General features: G+C 32.2%; 1 protein-coding gene across 1 annotated transcript; it reads left to right on the forward strand.

The window, feature by feature from the left end:
* Positions 1-110: 110 nt before the first annotated feature.
* On the forward strand, positions 111-24,434 carry LOC101894553 (protein tipE-like; the record flags this gene model as incomplete). Its single annotated transcript, NM_001287537.1, is given in 5 exon segments — positions 111-2,963; positions 12,885-12,905; positions 15,932-15,940; positions 16,082-16,103; positions 24,402-24,434. A coding segment is annotated over 1 exon segment (1,317 nt).
* Positions 24,435-24,874: the final 440 nt, after the last annotated feature.

A 24,874-nucleotide genomic window follows, 5' to 3' on the forward strand; every position in this document is an offset into this window, starting at 1 on the left:
CAAAATGACAACAAAACTCAAGTTTATTCTTTGACAAACGACAAAATACAGAAAGAAAACGCGATTTCAAAGTGTTGCAAATGGACAGCAATCAGATCAGAACGATTTACGAAATATTGGAATATTGTGTGTCGCTAATCATATAAATTAAAAAAAACAAAAACAAAAACTAAAAAAAAATATTAACAAAAATAAACCAAAACACCCTGTGATATAAAAATTGCACTAAAAATCATCTCTAGCTGATAAGTTAAGGAATACAACAACAACAAACAAAAACACACACACACAAGTCAACTAACTTAAACCTCCAATGCGCTAATTTAACTCTTTAAGATTTTGATTCAAATCTACGCATCTCTCTCTTTAACCTCCTGCAGCAAATAACAAAGGAAAACCAAAACAAAAAACAAAAGGAAACCTTTCGCCTCAAACTAAAAGATAATCTCTCTTGTTAAACGCGCTCACTAACGCTAACTAAGAATATAAGCTAAACAAACGCTTACTATATTTACTAAGCAACAACAAGCATTTTTTCAAAAAAAAAAAAAAAAAATTAACTAGTTTAAGAACAAATTATTATTATTATTAAGTATTATTGCAAATAGCTTAACTAACTAAAAACAAAAAAAAAAAAACATGGGTGATGAACTGGAAATTCGTACCCTGCGCGAGAAATTGCTCTTTTATACGACTGCCTTTTTCATATTGCTCGGTACCTTTAGCATGTTTGCTTTCCTCTTTTTGGTGCCATTCGTCATAGAGCCGGCCTTCACCACGATATTCATGCAGTTCGAAGAAGTTCCCGCCCTGTGTGAGACCTCGTCGACAATACACCGCTTCGGGGCCCGCAACTGCAGTTGGTCGTCCTGCCGCGAGGGCTGCACGCGAGAGATATTCGAGTGCACCCAAATCATGGTGAACTATCGCCTGAATCTGTACAACTACACGGATGAGTTCAACTTCACCGAGTATCACATCAATCTCAAGGAGGCTGAGAAGGTGATTCCGCCCAAAAAACGTACCGATCGCTATACGAGAGCCATACGCGATTACGAATATGATCTGGGTCCGCATGACCCCATGGCAGCCGCCATGGACGATGAGGGAGGCGGCGGCGGCGGTGGCGGCATGGTTATGGAACATTTGAATTTCGGCGACGAGGATGGTTCCAATGGTTTCCTTATAGAAGATTCCGGTCTGGATCCGGACTCTGATACACTGATCAATGCCGATGGCAGCGATGTCTTTGAGGAGATCTCAGAGCTGAACAGGGGCCTTATGAGCAGCAATGATAGTAAATATTTTTTCGTTGGCGCCCATCTCTATCCGAATGTCAAGGGATGCGGCTATCCGCCTGTGCTCAATTGTACCATATGGTTTAAGCGTTACACCAAACTGGGAGTCAAATTTCCCTGCTACTATTCCAAAGTAGATCCTAGTGTGGTCATCAGCGAGCTGGACTACTGGCAGAATACATTGAATCTAATCTACTCCATGGCGATTCCGATACCCTCCTTTATTATATCTGTGATCTATTTGACATATGCCTATTTCAAAATCTACAATGAGGACGAGGAGACAGCACCGCTGGATAAAAATGCCGAAGACATGGACATTGACGATGAGGGTGTGGACGACAGCGATGGCGCAGCGCTCGCAGACAATGCTGCTGGAAGTCAAGTCATAAACATGCACGATTCGACGACGGGTGAAAGTTGTATTGTTGATGGTATCCTGCCCAACGGTGGTCCTGGCATGACAAACTCAATATCACAACCCGGTTCGGTAACCACACCCGGCCAATATCGTGTTCACACACCCGGTTCGGTGATGACACCGAATTCGGATATGCATTCATTTGGCCATCAATTAAAGGTCCAGATGGCCGATGATTTTTCCAGAGATTCCTTGGATAATGGCATTTTATCGACATCGAATTCGGTGCAAGGGTAAGTGGCAGATGGTGTTGTTGTGGTTGTTTTTATGATTTAATGTTTATGTTTGTTGTATGTGTTCGACATTCGTTGTTGTTAATGGGGTTATCCAATTAGAGAAGATTATTATTAATCGAGACATAATTGAATCCTTTATTTATCAATTTATCCTTTATGTTATTTTAACCAATTTTTAGACTCATAGTTTTCGGCCAATTGTATATTTAGGTATCAGTATTTTTTTAAAGAAAAATATATCCTATTCCACAATGTACGAATATACCTTTATCGGTGATAAGTCTATTTGTGGTCTATATACAGTTCTGTATGGATGTCCATACAATTCTATGTCTGTCCGTCCATCTGTTTAGCCGTCTGTTGAGAACAAAATAGACTTTGCAGTATTTAAGATAGACCCTTCCAACCTTACACATACATTTATATTTTTATTAGAATAATTGGTATTGAACAGGTTACAATTCGATCCGCACTAAGATATACCCCATATATTTATCGAAAATCTCCGAAATTTTTAACTTTTAAAATAAAATTATTTTTGTGCCCTCAGCCATATGGCTACAGAGAGTATATTTTGATATGGCCAAAACGTGCCTAGTCGAAATAACGATCTTAGACCCTAGGTCTTTTTGGACCAAATCCGTTTTAAGACATTTGGGGCCCAATTAGCGATGTCCGTCCGTCTGTCTGTCTGACTGGTACGAACTATAACTCTCGATGGGAGCATCCGATTTGGTCCAAACTTGGTACATCGTAATATTATTGCCAAACTTAGACCTAGTTCGGAGACGGGCAATATCCGCCCACTCCTTCTGGCACCTCCCCCACTAAATGTCGAAATTTTCAAAGAAAATATTTTATTGCACTGAAAGAGAAAGGATGATCCGATTTTGCTTCAACTTTGCAAATCCTAATATTTGCCTCAGTGCTGGGTCAGGTGCGAAAGTGGACAATATCTATCCATTCCATCAAATACCTCCCCCACTAAGGGTCAAAATTTTGAATAATTACAACTCTCATAGAATGTGATGTAAGAGTCCGATTGTCTTCAAATTTCACATATCCCAATAATTTTATTAACCCAAGGTCTAGTGTTAAGATGAAATACTTCGGTCCACTCCTTCTGATACCTCCCCACAAAAGTCGAAATTTTCAAAAAAAATGTTTTGGACAGAAAGAGAAGCAATAATTCGATTTTGCTCCAACTTTACAACTCCTAATATTTGCCTCAGTTCTCTGTCGGGTGCAAAAATGGATAATATCGGTCCATTCCATCAAGTACCTCCCCCACAAATTGTCAAAATTTTTAATAATTACAACTCTTGTAAAATATGATGTAAGAGTCCGATCGTCTTTAAATTTCACACATCCCAACAATTTTATCAACTTAAGGTCTGGTGTTAAGATAGAATATATCGGTCCACTCCTCCACAAAAGGTTCGAAATTTTCAAAAAATATATTTTCTGCACTGAAAGAGAAACAATAATCCGATTTAGCTCCCACTTTGCAAATCCAAATACTTTCGTTAGTGCTAGGTCAGGTGTGGAAATAGACCATCATGTACTTGCCCCACAAATGATCAACAGTTTTTCTTTACTGCTTGCTATATCTAAACATTTCTCTCAACCAGAAACCTGAGATGAATATGGAATTTATGATTTCGAATAAAATTGGATATAAATATTCGATTTTCTTGTAATTTTGTCCATACCAAAATTCTGATCCGTATTAAATGAAGTATAAAATTATAATACTTCTGACAACTCACTCGTAAATTAACATTTTCTAAAAATTATCACATATTTCGTATAAAGTGAAGTAAATAATCAGGGCTGTCACAGAAACTATGTCGGTTTTGCTTATTGTCGTTTTTGATTTCAGCAACCCACGTTTATGGTCCTATAAAAATTCTTTAAAAAATCCACGTCTATTGTCCTATAAAAATTCTTTAAAAAATCCACGTCTATTGTCCTATAAAAATTGTTTAAAAAATCCACGTCTATTGTCCTATAAAAATTCTTTAAAAAATCCACGTCTATTGTCCTATAAAAATTCTTTAAAAAATCCACGTCTATTGTCCTATAAAAATTGTCCTATAAAAATTCTTTAAAAAATCCACGTCTATTGTCCTATAAAAATTCTTTAAAAAATCCACGTCTATTGTCCTATAAAAATTCTTTAAAAAATCCACGTCTATTGTCCTATAAAAATTCTTTAAAAAATCCACGTCTATTGTCCTATAAAAATTCTTTAAAAAATCCACGTCTATTGTCCTATAAAAATTCTTTAAAAAATCCACGTCTATTGTCCTATAAAAATTCTTTAAAAAATCCACGTCTATTGTCCTATAAAAATTCTTTAAAAAATCCACGTCTATTGTCCTATAAAAATTCTTTAAAAAATCCACGTCTATTGTCCTATAAAAATTCTTTAAAAAATCCACGTCTATTGTCCTATAAAAATTCTTTAAAAAATCCACGTCTATTGTCCTATAAAAATTCTTTAAAAAATCCACGTCTATTGTCCTATAAAAATTCTTTAAAAAATCCACGTCTATTGTCCTATAAAAATTCTTTAAAAAATCCACGTCTATTGTCCTATAAAAATTCTTTAAAAAATCCACGTCTATTGTCCTATAAAAATTCTTTAAAAAATCCACGTCTATTGTCCTATAAAAATTCTTTAAAAAATCCACGTCTATTGTCCTATAAAAATTCTTTAAAAAATCCACGTCTATTGTCCTATAAAAATTCTTTAAAAAATCCACGTCTATTGTCCTATAAAAATTCTTTAAAAAATCCACGTCTATTGTCCTATAAAAATTCTTTAAAAAATCCACGTCTATTGTCCTATAAAAATTCTTTAAAAATCCACGTCTATTGTCCTATAAAAATTCTTTAAAAAATCCACGTCTATTGTCCTATAAAAATTCTTTAAAAAATCCACGTCTATTGTCCTATAAAAATTCTTTAAAAAATCCACGTCTATTGTCCTATAAAAATTCTTTAAAAAATCCACGTCTATTGTCCTATAAAAATTCTTTAAAAAATCCACGTCTATTGTCCTATAAAAATTCTTTAAAAAATCCACGTCTATTGTCCTATAAAAATTCTTTAAAAAATCCACGTCTATTGTCCTATAAAAATTCTTTAAAAAATCCACGTCTATTGTCCTATAAAAATTGTTTAAAAAATCCACGTCTATTGTCCTATAAAAATTCTTTAAAAAATCCACGTCTATTGTCCTATAAAAATTCTTTAAAAAATCCACGTCTATTGTCCTATAAAAATTCTTTAAAAAATCCACGTCTATTGTCCTATAAAAATTCTTTAAAAAATCCACGTCTATTGTCCTATAAAAATTCTTTAAAAAATCCACGTCTATTGTCCTATAAAAATTCTTTAAAAAATCCACGTCAATTGTCCTATAAAAATTCTTTAAAAAATCCACGTCTATTGTCCTATAAAAATTGTTTAAAAAATCCACGTCTATTGTCCTATAAAAATTCTTTAAAAAATCCACGTCTATTGTCCTATAAAAATTCTTTAAAAAATCCACGTCTATTGTCCTATAAAAATTCTTTAAAAAATCCACGTCAATTGTCCTATAAAAATTGTTTAAAAAATCCACGTCTATTGTCCTATAAAAATTCTTTAAAAAATCCACGTCTATTGTCCTATAAAAATTCTTTAAAAAATCCACGTCTATTGTCCTATAAAAATTCTTTAAAAAATCCACGTCTATTGTCCTATAAAAATTCTTTAAAAAATCCTCGTCTATTGTCCTATAAAAATTCTTTAAAAAATCCTCGTCTATTGTCCTATAAAAATTCTTTAAAAAATCCACGTCTATTGTCCTATAAAAATTCTTTAAAAAATCCACGTCTATTGTCCTATAAAAATTCTTTAAAAAATCCTCGTCTATTGTCCTATAAAAATTCTTTAAAAATCCTCGTCTATTGTCCTATAAAAATTCTTTAAAAAATCCACGTCTATTGTCCTATAAAAATTCTTTAAAAAATCCACGTCTATTGTCCTATAAAAATTGTTTAAAAAATCCACGTCTATTGTCCTATAAAAATTGTTTAAAAAATCCACGTCTATTGTCCTATAAAATTGTTTAAAAAATCCACGTCTATTGTCCTATAAAAATTGTTTAAAAAATCCACGTCTATTGTCCTATAAAAATTGTTTAAAAAATCCACGTCTATTGTCCTATAAAAATTGTTTAAAAAATCCACGTCTATTGTCCTATAAAAATTGTTTAAAAAATCCACGTCTATTGTCCTATAAAAATTGTTTAAAAAATCCACGTCTATTGTCCTATAAAAATTGTTTAAAAATCCACGTCTATTGTCCTATAAAAATTGTTTAAAAAATCCACGTCTATTGTCCTATAAAATTGTTTAAAAAATCCACGTCTATTGTCCTATAAAAATTGTTTAAAAAATCCACGTCTATTGTCCTATAAAAATTGTTTAAAAAAATCCACGTCTATTGTCCTATAAAATTGTTTAAAAAATCCACGTCTATTGTCCTATAAAAATTGTTTAAAAAATCCACGTCTATTGTCCTATAAAAATTGTTTAAAAAATCCACGTCTATTGTCCTATAAAAATTGTTTAAAAAATCCACGTCTATTGTCCTATAAAAATTGTTTAAAAAATCCACGTCTATTGTCCTATAAAAATTGTTTAAAAAATCCACGTCTATTGTCCTATAAAAATTGTTTAAAAAATCCACGTCTATTGTCCTATAAAAATTGTTTAAAAAATCCACGTCAATTGTCCTATAAAAATTGTTTAAAAAATCCACGTCTATTGTCCTATAAAAATTGTTTAAAAAATCCACGTCTATTGTCCTATAAAAATTGTTTAAAAAATCCACGTCTATTGTCCTATAAAAATTGTTTAAAAAATCCACGTCTATTGTCCTATAAAAATTGTTTAAAAAATCCACGTCTATTGTCCTATAAAAATTGTTTAAAAAATCCACGTCTATTGTCCTATAAAAATTCTTTAAAAAATCCACGTCTATTGTCCTATAAAAATTCTTTAAAAAATCCACGTCTATTGTCCTATAAAAATTCTTTAAAAAATCCTCGTCTATTGTCCTATAAAAATTCTTTAAAAAATCCTCGTCTATTGTCCTATAAAAATTCTTTAAAAAATCCACGTCTATTGTCCTATAAAAATTCTTTAAAATATCCACGTATATTGTCCTATAAAAATTCTTTAAAAAATCCACGTCTATTGTCCTATAAAAACTCTTTAAAAAATCCACGTCTATTGTCCTATAAAAATTGTTTAAAAAATCCACGTCTATTGTCCTATAAAAATTCTTTAAAATATCCACGTCTATTGTCCTATAAAAATTCTTTAAAAAATCCACGTCTATTGTCCTATAAAAATTCTTTAAAAAATCCACGTCTATTGTCCTATAAAAATTGTTTAAAAAATCCACGTCTATTGTCCTATAAAAATTGTTTAAAAAATCCACGTCTATTGTCCTATAAAAATTGTTTAAAAAATCCACGTCTATTGTCCTATAAAAATTCTTTAAAAAATCCACGTCTATTGTCCTATAAAAATTCTTTAAAAAATCCACGTCTATTGTCCTATAAAAATTCTTTAAAAAATCCACGTCTATTGTCCTATAAAAATTCTTTAAAAAATCCACGTCTATTGTCCTATAAAAATTCTTTAAAAAATCCACGTCTATTGTCCTATAAAAATTCTTTAAAAAATCCACGTCTATTGTCCTATAAAAATTCTTTAAAAAATCCACGTCTATTGTCCTATAAAAATTGTTTAAAAAATCCACGTCTATTGTCCTATAAAAATTGTTTAAAAAATCCACGTCTATTGTCCTATAAAAATTGTTTAAAAAATCCACGTCTATTGTCTATAAAAATTGTTTAAAAAATCCACGTCTATTGTCCTATAAAAATTGTTTAAAAAATCCACGTCTATTGTCCTATAAAAATTGTTTAAAAAATCCACGTCTATTGTCCTATAAAAATTGTTTAAAAAATCCACGTCTATTGTCCTATAAAAATTCTTTAAAAAATCCACGTCTATTGTCCTATAAAAATTCTTTAAAAAATCCACGTCTATTGTCCTATAAAAATTCTTTAAAAAATCCACGTCTATTGTCCTATAAAAATTGTCCTATAAAATTCTTTAAAAAATCCACGTCTATTGTCCTATAAAATTGTTTAAAAAATCCACGTCTATTGTCCTATAAAAATTGTTTAAAAAATCCCCGTCTATTGTCCTATAAAAATTGTTTAAAAATCCACGTCTATTGTCCTATAAAAATTGTTTAAAAATCCACGTCTATTGTCCTATAAAAATTGTTTAAAAAATCCACGTCTATTGTCCTATAAAAATTGTTTAAAAAATCCACGTCTATTGTCCTATAAAAATTGTTTAAAAATCCACGTCTATTGTCCTATAAAAATTGTTTAAAAAATCCACGTCTATTGTCCTATAAAAATTGTTTAAAAAATCCACGTCTATTGTCCTATAAAAATTGTTTAAAAAATCCACGTCTATTGTCCTATAAAAATTGTTTAAAAAATCCACGTCTATTGTCCTATAAAAATTGTTTAAAAAATCCACGTCTATTGTCCTATAAAAATTGTTTAAAAAATCCACGTCTATTGTCCTATAAAATTGTTTAAAAAATCCACGTCTATTGTCCTATAAAAATTGTTTAAAAAATCCACGTCTATTGTCCTATAAAATTGTTTAAAAAATCCACGTCTATTGTCCTATAAAAATTGTTTAAAAAATCCACGTCTATTGTCCTATAAAAATTGTTTAAAAAATCCACGTCTATTGTCCTATAAAAATTGTTTAAAAATCCACGTCTATTGTCCTATAAAAATTGTTTAAAAAATCCACGTCTATTGTCCTATAAAAATTGTTTAAAAAATCCACGTCTATTGTCCTATAAAAATTGTTTAAAAAATCCACGTCTATTGTCCTATAAAAATTGTTTAAAAAATCCACGTCTATTGTCCTATAAAAATTGTTTAAAAAATCCACGTCTATTGTCCTATAAAAATTGTTTAAAAAATCCACGTCTATTGTCCTATAAAAATTGTTTAAAAATCCACGTCTATTGTCCTATAAAAATTGTTTAAAAAATCCACGTCTATTGTCCTATAAAAATTGTTTAAAAATCCACGTCTATTGTCCTATAAAAATTGTTTAAAAAATCCACGTCTATTGTCCTATAAAAATTGTTTAAAAAATCCACGTCTATTGTCCTATAAAAATTGTTTAAAAAATCCACGTCTATTGTCCTATAAAAATTGTTTAAAAAATCCACGTCTATTGTCCTATAAAAATTGTTTAAAAAATCCACGTCTATTGTCCTATAAAAATTGTTTAAAAAATCCACGTCTATTGTCCTATAAAAATTGTTTAAAAAATCCACGTCTATTGTCCTATAAAAATTGTTTAAAAAATCCACGTCTATTGTCCTATAAAAATTGTTTAAAAAATCCACGTCTATTGTCCTATAAAAATTGTTTAAAAAATCCACGTCTATTGTCCTATAAAAATTGTTTAAAAAATCCACGTCTATTGTCCTATAAAAATTGTTTAAAAAATCCACGTCTATTGTCCTATAAAATTGTTTAAAAAATCCACGTCTATTGTCCTATAAAAATTGTTTAAAAAATCCACGTCTATTGTCCTATAAAAATTGTTTAAAAAATCCACGTCTATTGTCCTATAAAAATTGTTTAAAAAATCCACGTCTATTGTCCTATAAAAATTGTTTAAAAAATCCACGTCTATTGTCCTATAAAATTGTTTAAAAATCCACGTCTATTGTCCTATAAAAATTGTTTAAAAATCCACGTCTATTGTCCTATAAAAATTGTTTAAAAAATCCACGTCTATTGTCCTATAAAAATTGTTTAAAAAATCCACGTCTATTGTCCTATAAAAATTGTTTAAAAAATCCACGTCTATTGTCCTATAAAAATTGTTTAAAAAATCCACGTCTATTGTCCTATAAAAATTGTTTAAAAAATCCACGTCTATTGTCCTATAAAAATTGTTTAAAAAATCCACGTCTATTGTCCTATAAAAATTGTTTAAAAAATCCACGTCTATTGTCCTATAAAAATTGTTTAAAAATCCACGTCTATTGTCCTATAAAAATTGTTTAAAAAATCCACGTCTATTGTCCTATAAAAATTGTTTAAAAAATCCACGTCTATTGTCCTATAAAAATTGTTTAAAAAAATCCACGTCTATTGTCCTATAAAAATTGTTTAAAAAATCCACGTCTATTGTCCTATAAAATTCTTTAAAAAATCCACGTCTATTGTCCTATAAAAATTCTTTAAAAAATCCACGTCTATTGTCCTATAAAAATTGTTTAAAAAATCCACGTCTATTGTCCTATAAAAATTGTTTAAAAAATCTACGTCTATTGTCCTATAAAAATTGTTTAAAAAATCCACGTCTATTGTCCTATAAAAATTGTTTAAAAAATCCACGTCTATTGTCCTATAAAAATTGTTTAAAAAATCCACGTCTATTGTCCTATAAAAATTGTTTAAAAAATCCACGTCTATTGTCCTATAAAAATTCTTTAAAAAAATCCACGTCTATTGTCCTATAAAAATTCTTTAAAAAATCCACGTCTATTGTCCTATAAAAATTCTTTAAAAAATCCACGTCTATTGTCCTATAAAAATTCTTTAAAAAATCCACGTCTATTGTCCTATAAAAATTCTTTAAAAAATCCACGTCTATTGTCCTATAAAAATTCTTTAAAAAATCCACGTCTATTGTCCTATAAAAATTCTTTAAAAAATCCACGTCTATTGTCCTATAAAAATTCTTTAAAAAATCCACGTCTATTGTCCTATAAAAATTCTTTAAAAAATCCACATCTATTGTCCTATAAAAATTCTTTAAAAAATCCACGTCTATTGTCCTATAAAAATTCTTTAAAAAATCCACGTCTATTGTCCTATAAAAATTCTTTAAAAATCCACGTCTATTGTCCTATAAAAATTCTTTAAAAAATCCACGTCTATTGTCCTATAAAAATTCTTTAAAAATCCACGTCTATTGTCCTATAAAAATTCTTTAAAAAATCCACGTCTATTGTCCTATAAAAATTCTTTAAAAAATCCACGTTTATTGTCCTATAAAAATTCTTTAAAAAATCCACGTCTATTGTCCTATAAAAATTCTTTAAAAAATCCACGTCTATTGTCCTATAAAAATTGTTTAAAAAATCCACGTCTATTGTCCTATAAAAATTCTTTAAAAAATCCACGTCTATTGTCCTATAAAATTCTTTAAAAAATCCACGTCTATTGTCCTATAAAAATTCTTTAAAAATCCACGTTTATTGTCCTATAAAAATTCTTTAAAAAATCCTCGTCTATTGTCCTATAAAAATTCTTTAAAAAATCCACGTCTATTGTCCTATAAAAATTCTTTAAAAAATCCACGTCTATTGTCCTATAAAAATTCTTTAAAAAATCCACGTCTATTGTCCTATAAAATTCTTTAAAAAATCCACGTCTATTGTCCTATAAAAATTCTTTAAAAAATCCACGTCTATAGTCCTTTAAAAATTCTTTAAAAAATCCACGTCTATAGTCCTTTAAAAATTCTTTAAAAAATCCAAAGCAAATGAAAAGTGACAGCATGCTTTCTTGTCGTTTTTAAAACCAATAGTGTCAAAATTGGTTTCTATGACAGCCCTGAATATAGTCGAAAACTGGCCCGTCGCAATATTAAAATTATTTTTATTTAGGTTCAATACGAAATGGTCAGTATTGGCCCATTCCTTCGGTACCTACTCCATAGAGGGTCAACAAATTGTATAATCATAACAGAATTCAAAATATATTTAAATAATCGAACATTGGCGGAGGGTAAACATATGTCGGCAAAACAGACTGGTACTTTGTAACTTGTTATTGTGGCATTTTCTTTTTATTTATTTATTTTTTTTTTTTTTTCAATATTATGTCCCCAAGTAAAATTTCAATTTAGGATGTGTTAAAATTTCTGAGATTCCCCACTTAGCGTTTGAAAAAATAGCTTGCGTCCTATTCATATTCAAACCTACGGAATCTAAATATCAATTGGTCAAGCCGATTCGTAGGATTATTTGTACGATTTTGATTCGTTTTAAACATCTGTTCTCATTTGCAAGTTGGATAACCCTATTGAATCATTCGTCCAGATTTTAAGAGCACTACTTAATTAATGATAATTCTTTTTGCTAAGTTCTTCAATAATTTACCAAATATTTTTTTCTATACAGAATCAAGTCCTCAGAATCTGAACATGTTTTTGTTTTTCTTATATTTTTTCCATTTGTTTGCTTTTGAAATTGTCACACTCAGTCACCACAATATGAAATACATTCCGTACACTCGTTAAATCATTTAGTCATCATATGTATCTGATAACTAATTCTGAACAATGATCATTTGAAATCAAGTCCTCTTTACCAAATTAGTCCCCAGTTGGAGTAAAAAATACTATCTGTAGCAAAAAGAAGAAACTAATAAGAATTTCGAAATTCTCTAAAAATATTCCAAAAAAAAAAAATGTTTATATATTTTTATCTCATTAGTTCCAGAACTCACTTCCTACCAAATTAACCAAATTCAACGACAAGTTCCAGAATCTGAGAATTTTCTTATAGGAAAAAATGAAGCGAAAAGTAAATATCATCAGATTCTGTTTTACAATTTGAAGATATCTATCGGTTTGGGTTCAAACAAAATTGATTTTTCGCCATCGCAAATAACTACAAATGTTTACACATATCTGCAAAATGTCAATTGTTTTATTATTACCTGAAGGTATTACGAATTTTTGTTGAAAAATATTTCAAATAAGCCAGGGATAGAATATTCATAATGTCTGAAAGTTTTGTTAAAACTCTATACAAAAAAACTGTGGATTATGGAAGAAAAGGACAGGTAGGAGATACAGGTTCTCTTGCGTTTTGAAAGTATGCATTGCAAAGTAGTCCAAATAGAGGGGAAAGTTACCCTCTTTAAGTTTTTTTTGAAATTTTCAGATAAATATGTTTTAAAGTCCTTACATTTTAGACATTAAGCGGCCTTGAAAATATAGCATATAACAATATGAAGATTATTTTGGTCGACAATTTTAGACCTCAAGCCAGACTCACAAGAGCACAGACAAGTATTTTTTCAAAAAATGTTTAGCAGCTGATTTTAAAAGGGATCTGGCAAATATTCTACAAAAGAAGATTTCCTAGGGCCGGAGACAACAAAATACAATTCTATTGAAAAATACTAAATATAATAAATAAGTGAAAAGTGAGGGGTATTTATAAGACCTTTTAAAAAACGAAGACGTATATTGTTAATATTTTGCACGCATGGTCGAGGTGCCGTTATATGGGGGCTATACGAAGACGTGGACCTGCACAGACAATTTTCAGTCTTAGGATGTAGTATTCATTTGGAACTTCAAATACCAGATTTGAATCAATTCCCGTGAATAATGTCGCTAAAATCATCAAAATACCGAATATCGGGAGGTACCGTAATATGGGGGCTATACGAAGACATAGACTTGCACAGACAATTTTCTATCTTAGGGTGTAGTATCCATTTGGAACTTCAAATACCAAATTCGAAACAATTCTGGTGAATAACGTCGCTAAAATCATCAAAATACCGAATATAGGGGGGTTACCGTTATATGGGAGCTATATGAAAACGTGGACCTACATGGCCCATTTACGAACTTAATCTGCCTACTGGAAAAATAAACATGTGTGCAAAATTTTAGCCATCTATCTCAATTTATTCGAAAGATAGCGTGATTACAACAGACAGACGGACGGACAGACAGACAGACAGACAGACAGACAGACAGACAGACGGAAATCGCTAAATCGACTTAGAATTTTACGCTGATCAAGAATATATATACTTTGTTGGGTCTGACATGAGTATTTCGAGGAGTTACAAACGGAATGACAAAGTTAATATACCCTCCATAGTATGGTGGAGGGTATAAAAACGCCATAATTTTTAATTTTATTGAAGGAAAGCAAAAAAAAATCGGAAATAGCATCAAATTTAAGAATAATTTTAGATTTTTTCGAATTGGTCACCATTGGCAAATGAAACCGTCACACGCTACACGAATGTTGCTCTGCGGTATTTTGACCCATTTCCGGCGAAGCTCTTTTTAGAGCCAACCTTACTTTCTAAAATACTCCAGATACAATAGACCAACGGATTGGTGTCCGGAGATTTTGGTGGCCATTGTGGGCTGGAAATGAAGCGAGGAACCTCATTTTGTAACCATGCTGTAACCGTGCTGAGCCCTGTTGGAATGTCCAAGGTCTGCGGCCAAAATGTTTGCATGCCCAAGGCTTTAATACAGCCTCCAGAATATTTTCGCGGTTATATTCGGCATTTATTCTGATGCCACGGTCGATTAATACGACCAACCATCGGCTGTTAGGGCGACCCACGCCATCACCATGGCCGTTGATTTCTGGTGGCCAACCGAAGGTGCACATTTTCAGCTGACCTCTTTGGCTAGTAAACACGGTCGTTTTGTTTGTTTACAAACTGCTGGAGAACGAATGTTTTTTCATCGGAGAAAACCAAATTCACCACTTTCGGCCCAGCGATGCAACTCTTTAGCTCTTTTGAGGCTATTTTCTCTCTGTTGCGATGCAAGTTCTTGCACTTTTTGGAATTTCCATGGCTTCACCCCGAGCTCCTTTTTTAATATTATTGCGATATATTCAGTTTGCGTGCCATTTTTCGAAATAAATACTACTTTCCAGAGAACGGCCATCATCCACACCAAATATGCCTAATGAGCCGCTTAACCAACGGCGAAAGGCGTCGCATAGTAGTGAGTGTATGATAGTGTCTATCTGCCTTTCCTTTTCATTGCAAATTTCAGATCATTTAGCTCGTCTCGAAAGAGAAACAAACATATCAAATTCAGTTCAGAAATACTTCTGCCAAATTATATAGATATCGGTTCAGATTTGGATATAGCTCCCATATATATCTTTATCTGATTTCAAATTAATTGTGCACCAAATGGCTAATACAAGCCCTAATTGAAAAAAAACACAAATGCCTCGGCAGATTTAGTTCTTTGGATTTTCAATTAGAACTATAATCTTAGTTGGTCTGATTTAATTCTCACAAATTCCCCAAAAGAACTTTTATTTTTGTATGTAAAGCTCTGTTATGTATGCAAGGGGGTGTAGGGTATCATAAAGTCAGCCCCGCCCGACTTTAAGACTTTCTTTACTGGTTTACATTACTACATAAGAAAAAAGATGTTATGGCGAAAAATCGATTGATCAAATAGGATGAAAGTCTATTATAGATAACGAAAAAGTATCCAGAATCTGAAACAGCATCCATTAACCGGAAACTAATAAAAAAATACTTTGAAATACTGGAACGATTTATAAAATTCCTCGAACAAGTTTTAAATAAGAAACTTTGTTACTATCACTCCCTTGTTCGTTTTTTTCTAACTTTGTGTGTCTTCCTCTCTCTCTTGAATTTTTTTGTTTTAGTGTAAGATGCTCTTAGTCTACAATGCCCTGGGGGTCATCTCCAACAGAGGACACGACCTTATCCATACCAAGTCACAACTATCACCCTGACCACAGCCACCACAACCACGACCACTCAATCACAAACAATGCTATCTTCTAAACTAAACCCACATTTGTATGTGTGTGTGTGCGTGTTTTTGTACTGCCCCCAATTGCATCTCACTTGTAAATTCGTCCCGTTCGCACATTCACATTACCACCACCTCCACCACTACGACACGACCCTCTTCCCCTTTTTGTAATGACGTATGACATATTTTTGCTCTTACAGGAATCTAAGTAAAACAATGACTACGAGCATTTCAACTCCGCCCGGGCCTGTGGCGGCCGTATAAAACAGACATCACCTTCTGGCGACCAAGCAGAGGATGATTATGAAACACAATGGTGGCGTCGATAAAGGCGGCGGCGACGACGACCACGACCATGACGACGACTACGACGATGGCGGCGACACTGCAGACAATGACGACTGGAGTTATATTAATAATATGAATATTATTAAAAATAACGGTTTAAATACAACAACCACAACAACAAACAACTTTTTTTGGAACAAAATCCATAAATGGATTAAAAAGATAAAACTTAACTTTTGGTTTAAAAAGAAACTCAAATACTCTAGAATAGATCAGAATATGCAATAAATCTAAGAAGAAAATACAAAAAAAAAAAAACAGAAATAACAAATAACACAAAAAAACAAACAAGTCCAATTAAAATATTTCCATTTATCCATTACAGCATCATCACACCTAACATCGTTCCCTTGCAAATAACAGAATAACGAAATAAGTCACATTTTCCTCAATAGCTAGATAAAGATAAGCCATATAAAATAGTCTAAAATTACAATTAAAAATGAATATAAAAAATAGTTTTTTTATTTTTTAATCAAATTATAAAAAAAATAATTTTAGCCAAAAAAGATGGATTTAAAAGATTTCGTTTTGGTATTTTGCAAATTACTTTAATTTTGTTATGTTTTCAATTTTTTTTTTTTATTTTTTTTTTTCTTGTAAAACACTTTTTGTTTAAAAGGTCGACCAGAAGTCTAATTTACCAAAAAATGCATATATTTTCAAAATTTGTTATTGGGTCGAATATAATATATACATTCTCCTGGATATAAAAATAATTCAGCGAATTCCTGTTTTGTGTTTATATTGACAATAAGAATTTGTGTGAAATTTAAAAAAGAGGACCAAGTCAAAATTTGCCGTTTTACATGCCCTAATCACGCCGTTATAATTGTTTCTTGAGGAATCTTGTACTCCCAAGAACTTGAAACTTCCGCAAGCATAACATAAAGCGACATAATTAAAGGGAAAAGTTTAGTTTAGCGAGGGTCAAGAATAGGAATTGCTGATTACTTACGTAAACATTATAATCATTAATATGGTCAAGATGACAATGATATTCGGATAGGAGGATTTGAAAGATGTTTGAGTGAGCCGCTCTTTCAAATTTATGTTCAGCAAACAACTTTTTTTCAACCAGCTCTTGGTAGCGAGCGAGACAAAAGGGTATAAATTTTAGATTTCTTCCTTCGAGTATCTTTCGTTGCTTAGCACTCGACTGGTCGTGGTTATTTTATATATATTTATGTATATATATTTTTTTTTAAATTCAAATACTTATGTTTAGAAAATTGTCCGTTACTTTAGGAATAAATGTAATAACATTTTGACGTAGTTGTTAGGCGAATTCAAAATATGCTGACAGAAAATGTGGGTATCAGCATGGTGGTATCAGTATCTGAAAGTGAATTTCCAATTTTAAAATTTTTGATCTAATTTTTTTTTCAAATTTTGCCTCCGAGGGCAGAAGAAGATATACCATGTTTTATAGATTATGTTTTACATAATACCCTCAGGCATATGGCTACAGAGGGTATATATCATTTGATACGGCCAAAAATTTGCCTTATCGAAATAACGGTTTTAGGCTCTAGGTCTCTTTGGACCAAATTCGTTTCAAAATATTTGGAGTCGATCTATACATGTCCGTCCATCCGCCCGTCTGTCTGGCTGGTGCGCACGATAACTCTCGAAGGCTGTATCCGATTCAAATCCAAATTTGGTACATCGTAATATTATTGTCAAACTTAGATCGAGTTCGGAAATGGACAATATCGGTCAACTCCTTCTGGTACCTACCCCACAAAAAGTCGAAAATTGCACATATCTTATATAAAGTATAGGAAGTGGTCTATATAGTCCAAATCTGGCACGTTGTAACATTTATATCAGTCTTAGGTCAGATACGAATTGATCAATATTGTCAACTGCTTCGAACCCTACCCGATAAGAGTTAGAATAATCATAACTCAAGGCTGGAGGTATACATCTGTCGGCAAAAACGACTGATACTATTCTACTTGTTTGTTTAACATTTTTTTAAAAATGTGAATAATTTTTCATTCAAAAATTGCAATTCCAAATCTCAATATTATTTCATTGAAAATTTTGAATTCCAAAATTATTTTGGCCCCCATATTACGGTACCCCTACTTGATATTTGGTATTTTGATGATTTTGGGCACATTTTTCAATGGAATTGTCTGAAAATCTACACAAAGAGTTCTTTGTAGGTACTTTACCGTCTGTTAGAGAATTGTCTATATAGATCCATGACATTGTATATCCCCCCTAAAAAAGGGTAACCCCGATATTCGGTATTTCAATGATTGTAGCCAAATTTTTCTATGAAATTGTCTGAAATCCACAAAAGGAGTTGCTTAAGAGTATTTTACCCCCTGGAAGAGTATTGTCTATATAGGTCCACGATATTGTATATACCCCATATAATGGTACCTCCCTATATTTGGTATTTTGATGTTTTTAGCTACATTTTTCAATGTATAAAAATTCATACTAGTAGTTCTTCCTAAGCACCTTACCCCCTGGAAGAGAAATGCCCAAATAGATCCACGATATCGTGTAGCCAATATACAACGGTACCCTCCAATATTTATATTATATTTTGACGATTATAGGGACAACATTCACCAGAGTTGTTTCAAATTTCGTATTTAGAATTCGTAATGGCTATTACAGCCTATGACAAAAAATTGCGTATGCAGGCCCACGTCTTTGTATAGCCTCCATATAATGGTACCTCCCCATATTCGGAATTTTGCTGATTTCAGCGACATTATTCACAGGAATTGTTTCAAATTTCATATTTGAATATTGTAATGGCCTATGACAAAAAATGCTTATGCAGGACCACGTCTTAATTTTACGGAATTTTTAACGCATTTAATAATTACATAATTAAATAATTATTAATTTAATTTTTATTTATTTATTTTTTTTTTTTTTGAAAGTTTCCAAATGTTTTCCAAATGGTGAAGGGTATTCAAAGTTCGGCCCGGCCGAACTTACTGCTTTTTTACTTGTTCGTGTAAAAATGGTTTACATTTTCTCGCTCGAAATGGTTTACATTTTATTCAGTTGTTTATTTTACTTTTTTTTAATTATGTGCTACCTTATAATAAAGAAAATTAAATTAGCTAGCTATGAAAGATTTCTAAAATACAACTATTCTAAATAAATTTAAATATATACAAAATAAAAACAAAAATAGCAATTTTTTTTTTATTTGTATACAGCATACACACAGATAGAACATACTGTATATGCCACCCAGCAAAAACTCTCATTACAAATAAGCGGTTATTTTTTAGCCACTTAAAGTCGTTAAAGAAGTACTTGTTCCATCGACTTTAAGTGATTAAAAAAAGGATACAAATTTCATACGAAACGCCTTTTTTTAAAATTAATGACTTAGTAATCCGAGTTGTTTTGCAGGTACACACAGATAATACACATATTGTGAAAAGTTCCGCGCCCAACGAAACCTTAAACATTTTCCTTCATAATTTTAAATTTTCATTAATATCAGAATTTTCAGAATTCAGAATTTTATTCCAGAGTATTCCCAAGGGAAAACAGTTAGCCTGCCTTAAAAAAATATGCTGTTGTGTATCTCAATATGCAGGGTGAGATAAAATAAAACTGCAACAAAGTCAAATGCCATCATTTTTACATTTTTTTAAATTTTATATCGGAAATAACATCAAAATGCCATAAATAGCATCAAATTTTGGAATAAGATTAGATTTGTTCGAATTGGTCGGCCAATGAAACCGTCATACGCTGCCCGAATGTTGCTCTGCGGTATTTTGACTCATTCCCGGCGAAGCTCTTGCTTGAGGTAATCGACACTTTGGTATTTTTTAGTGCCAACTTTGCTTTCCAAAATACTCCAGACACAATAGTTCAACGTATTGGTATCCGGAGATTGTGGTGGTCATTGTGTGCTGGAAATGAAGCGGGGAACCTCATTTTGTAACCATTCTTGGGTGGTGCGTGCTGGGTCCTGTTGGAATGTCCAAGGTCTTCGGCCAAAATGTTTGCGTGCCCTAGACTTTAATACAACCTCCAGAATATTTTCGCGATAATATTCGGTATTTATTCTGATGCCACGGTCGATTAATACGAGCGGAGAGCGACCATCGGCTGTTATGGCGGCTCACACCATCATCATGGCCGGCGCTTGAGTTCTGATGGCCAACCGAAGGTGCACATTTTCAGCTGACCTCTTTGGCAAGTGAACACGATCATTTTGTTTGTTTACAAATTGCTGGACAACGAATGTTTTCTCATCGGAGATTTTTCGACAGTTCACCACTTTCGGCCAAGCGAAGCAACTCTTAAGCAACAGACGGACAGTCTGTTTGTTGAAATCACGATACAGCCCACATTATTTGACGTAGAGCGCCAAAATTTAGCAGAGCAATTCGTATTGTGTCTAGGATGGTTGGAATTGAAAATAAGATATATCGGTCCACGTTCTGGTATAGTCCCCATATAACGGTACCTCCCAATATTCGGTATTTTGATGATTTATGCCACATTTTTTCACTGATTTGTTTGAAAATTGGTATTTGTAGGTCATAACGGGTCCCTGTACGTGTGGCAAAACATGGCATGTATAGGTCCACGTTTTGGTATAGCCCCCATATAAAGGTACCTCCCGATAATCGGTATTTTGATTATTTTTGCCACATTTTTTCACGGATTTGTCTAAAAATTGGTATTTGTAGGTCATAATGGGTTCCAGCTCCGATGGCGAAACATTGCATGTATGGGTCGACGATTTGCTATAGCTCCCATATAACGGTACCTCCCGATATTCGGTATTTTGATGGTTTTCGCCACATTTTTTCACTGATTTGTCTAAAAATTGTTATTTGTAGGTCATAATGGGTTCCAGCTCCGGTGGCGAAACATTGCGTTCACGATTTGGTATAGCCCCCATATAACGTTACCTCCCGGCATTTTAATGGTTTTTGCCACATTTCTTCTAATGTTTTCTTTACCTTAAAGTGGAGGGTATTAAAAGTTTGGCCCGGCCGAACTTAATGTTTTTTTACTTGTTGGAATTTCAATGACTACCCCCAGCTCATTTTTCAATATTTGCCGAATGGAATACTGCAATATGTTCAGCTCACGAGCCACTTTTTCGGCCACTGCGACGCGGTTTTCGATCAACTCGTTTCTTTACTTTTCGAACCATTTCTGCTGATGTTGCTGTTTTCCTCCGTCCGCTTCCTTGACGTCACGGTAACGAGCCATGGTAAGAGACACAAAAGAGTTATTCACATTTAAATGCTGGAGTGCTCTAACGATAGCCACTTGTGGTTTTCCAGCCAAATATAAAGAAATCACTCTATCACTCTTTGAATTTCATCACGAATAATTTTTTCTGGAAAGATCTTAACAAAATAATTTTGTACGCTTGTAAACAATGTAATGAGCTGTCACTGGTTTAACAGCTGTGGGACTAGTGGCTTAGAAATGACAGCAGTCTGAAGTTGGTTGCAGTTTTTTCATCTCACTCTGCAAGAATGCCCTAGATGTGCTGGACTTTTCACTTCATGTGTTTCCAAGTGATTTTCTTCAATGGACTATGGTAGTTCACTTATGACACCGCAAATTAATAATAATAATTAAACAGACAAACACTAAAACAAATTTCAGCTATATAAAAACATAACAAAAACTGCATTCTTTAATAAAAATAATAAGAAAAAAATGTAAAAAAACGTCTTATTTACTTCGATTGGTACAAATTAAAACGAGAAAAAGAAAAAAACAAACCCAAATACTTAGAAGAAAAAAAAAAACAAAATTGTATTTATACATAAACTTATATAAATATTTTTTTATTCATTGTCAGCTCTTACTTATAAACGATAATAAATAGCAATTAATAAAAATATAAAAAAATTAAAAAAAAAACAAGCTAACCTAATTTATATTTGAAAAGACAAACAAAAAAAAAACAAAATCATAAGCATTATTATTATTAAATTATTATTATTAATACTTATGTTTAAGCTATCGAACGAAAAAAAAATTCTTAAATGAATCAATATATTTAATATTGAATACGAAGAACAACAAAAACAAAAAAATAAAAGAAGCGCAGAAAACTGGAAGAATTTTGCCATTTAAATAATAATAATAATGAAGAAGAAGAACAACAACAAAACTAATGAAATTAAATGCGTATTGCAAACTCACAGCTTTAAATAATTGTAATAAAAAATCATAACCTAAAAAATATAAAACCGAAAATAACAATTAAATCTTATAATAAAATAAAATAATTACAAATAAAACTCACTTCAACACTGGCATTGTTGTATTTTTGTTTTGTTTTTTTTTTTTTAACAATTTTTTTATGAACTCTTTCATGGCCATAAACTAGAAGACTTGGTTCGTCGTTTATGTTTTCTTATATGGCGTGTCTAGTCCTCAGTGTGTCGAAGAGGATATCCATTGCAGATTCATGATGCAACCCTAATAGGCATTTCAAGATTTCTACCTTTATTTCCAAAGTACGGTGCCGGACAATATTATTCACACAGCAGACAATTTTATATTCAATCCTCATTATTATACCTTCAGCCATATGGCTAGTTATACCCTTAGTAATATGGCTAGAGAGAGTATATATACACTTGATGCGGTCAAAACGTGCCTAGACGAAATAACGGTTTTAGATAACTCTCGAAGGGAGTATACGATTTGGTCCAAACTTGGTATCACCACTTCTAAGTTGGGTGTGAAAATGGATATTTTCGGTCCACTCCATCAAGTACCTCCCACACAAAGGATCAAAATTTTGAATAATTACAACTCTTATAAAATATGATGTAAGTGTCCGATTGCCTTCAAATTACACACATTGCAATATTTTTTTAACCCAAGGTCTGGTGTGAAGATGGAGTATATCGGTCTACTCCTTCTGCCCCCTCCCACTCAAAGGGTCAAAATTTTGAATGTTCATGCAGCTCATAAGCTCATTCAGACTTTGGATATCTCAATATTTCCAACCCCACAAGTTCCATTATAAATATGGTAGAGATCGGAACATTCCTTCTGGTACCTCCCACACAAAGGGTTAAAGTTTAAATAACATTCGATTTCATTCAGACTTAGCACATCTCAATGGTATGGTAGATATCGGACCATTTCTTCTGGTACCTCCCCCACAAAGGCGCTAAATTTTGAATAATTATATCTCTCATAAAATGTGAAATAGGCATCCGACTCTCATCAAATTTCACACATCCTAATATTTCTACTAACACAAGATCTGATGCCAAGATCAGATATATTGATCTTCTGCTTCTGGTACCTCCCCCACAGTGAGATCCAAATTTTTGGCAACAAAATGCTCTTAAAGTGCAAAATAAACGTCCAATTCACATTCTCTCACATTCTCACTTCACACATCTCAATATTTCTACTAATACAAGATATGGTTTGAAGATAGTAGATATAGACCTATCCCTTGGGGTACCTCCCCCACTAACGATTACAATTTTAAATACTTTAATCTCTCATAATTTGCGAAACAAGTCAGCGACTCTATTCAAACCTGGTATATGTTAATATATCCTTCAACAAGAGATCCGATGTGAATGCACTCGATACCTCCTCCACCACAAAAATTAAAATTTTTATTTAAAAGTATTCGCATACAATTCAAAAAAACAGTGTTCCATTTTCTTTGCGTTTTACAGGTTCCAATATTTTTTATAAGTATTAGATTAAGTGGAATACTTCGATCCACTATATCTGGCACCTCACACACATTTTAATATTCTCTAAAAACACATATCTCATATCAAGTGAAGTAAACAGTCGACATAGTCCACACCTGCTGAGGACATATAGTTCCTCACCATGACCTCTCCTCCACTATGCTTAAACGTGCTGAACACATTGTTTTTTCTAACTCGGTATTTGGTCGTCTCCATAAACGAATTCTTTCATAAGAATGAAAAATGTTAAATTAACTCTCGTCGAAGAAGATCACTCCATCCCAAAAGCTAATTGGCTTGTGTTAGTACTCTTTTACAAAGGTAAGAAGTTTGGCTTTATTTTGTTTGCTTATGTGAGATTTTTTTCCTGCGGCACGATGAAGATTCCGTTTTTGGGCGGATTTTTTTATTCATCTCCTCTAAGCACTCTGCAGCCACTTGGGTAGGAGTTATTTTTGGGTTGTTTTTAATTTTTCTTACAACCTCTAATTTTTCTCTAGCAGTTAGCTTTCGCGGGCGTCCAGTGTGTGCCATGTTTAAGAAATCTGCAGAGTCTTTCAAACGTTTTACAATGCTATATATTGAAAACCACTTCGATTTACTAACTAACTATACTAACTATACCTAACTATCTTCAGTGTTTTGATAATTGTAGCAACCTCTTTCATCGGAATTGTTTTAGATTTGCTGTTGTGAATTCGTAATGGGTACTGCAGTCTGTGGCAGAAAATTGCCGACGGTCCGAGCCTTCGTGGCGGTAACTCCCTATACTCGGTATTCTTATGATTTTAGCAGTCATTTTCAACTTTTTTGTTGAAAATGCAAGGTCCTTCCATATGGTGGGGGACATTCAGAGTTAGGTCCGGTCGAACTAACTGCTGTTTTACCTCTTCCACAGCAATCGTCTCCATATTAAGTTTTTCTCTACATCATATTTGTTGGTTGTGTAGGTAGATGCATCAACTCTTGGGAACACTGATATGTCAACAATTTTAAAGTGTTTTTTATACCCTACAACACTATATGTTGGGGGTATTATAAGTTTGATTGGGCCAAAAATTATGTAACACCTCGAAATATTGGTTTCCCACATAGGAAAGTATATATGGATCTTCCTAGCTCGCCGAGCTGAGTCGATCTAGCCATGTATGTCCGT

Source organism: Musca domestica, unplaced genomic scaffold (assembly GCF_030504385.1).
Source record: "Musca domestica strain aabys unplaced genomic scaffold, Musca_domestica.polishedcontigs.V.1.1 29, whole genome shotgun sequence".
NCBI classification, from domain to species: Eukaryota; Metazoa; Arthropoda; class Insecta; order Diptera; family Muscidae; genus Musca; species Musca domestica.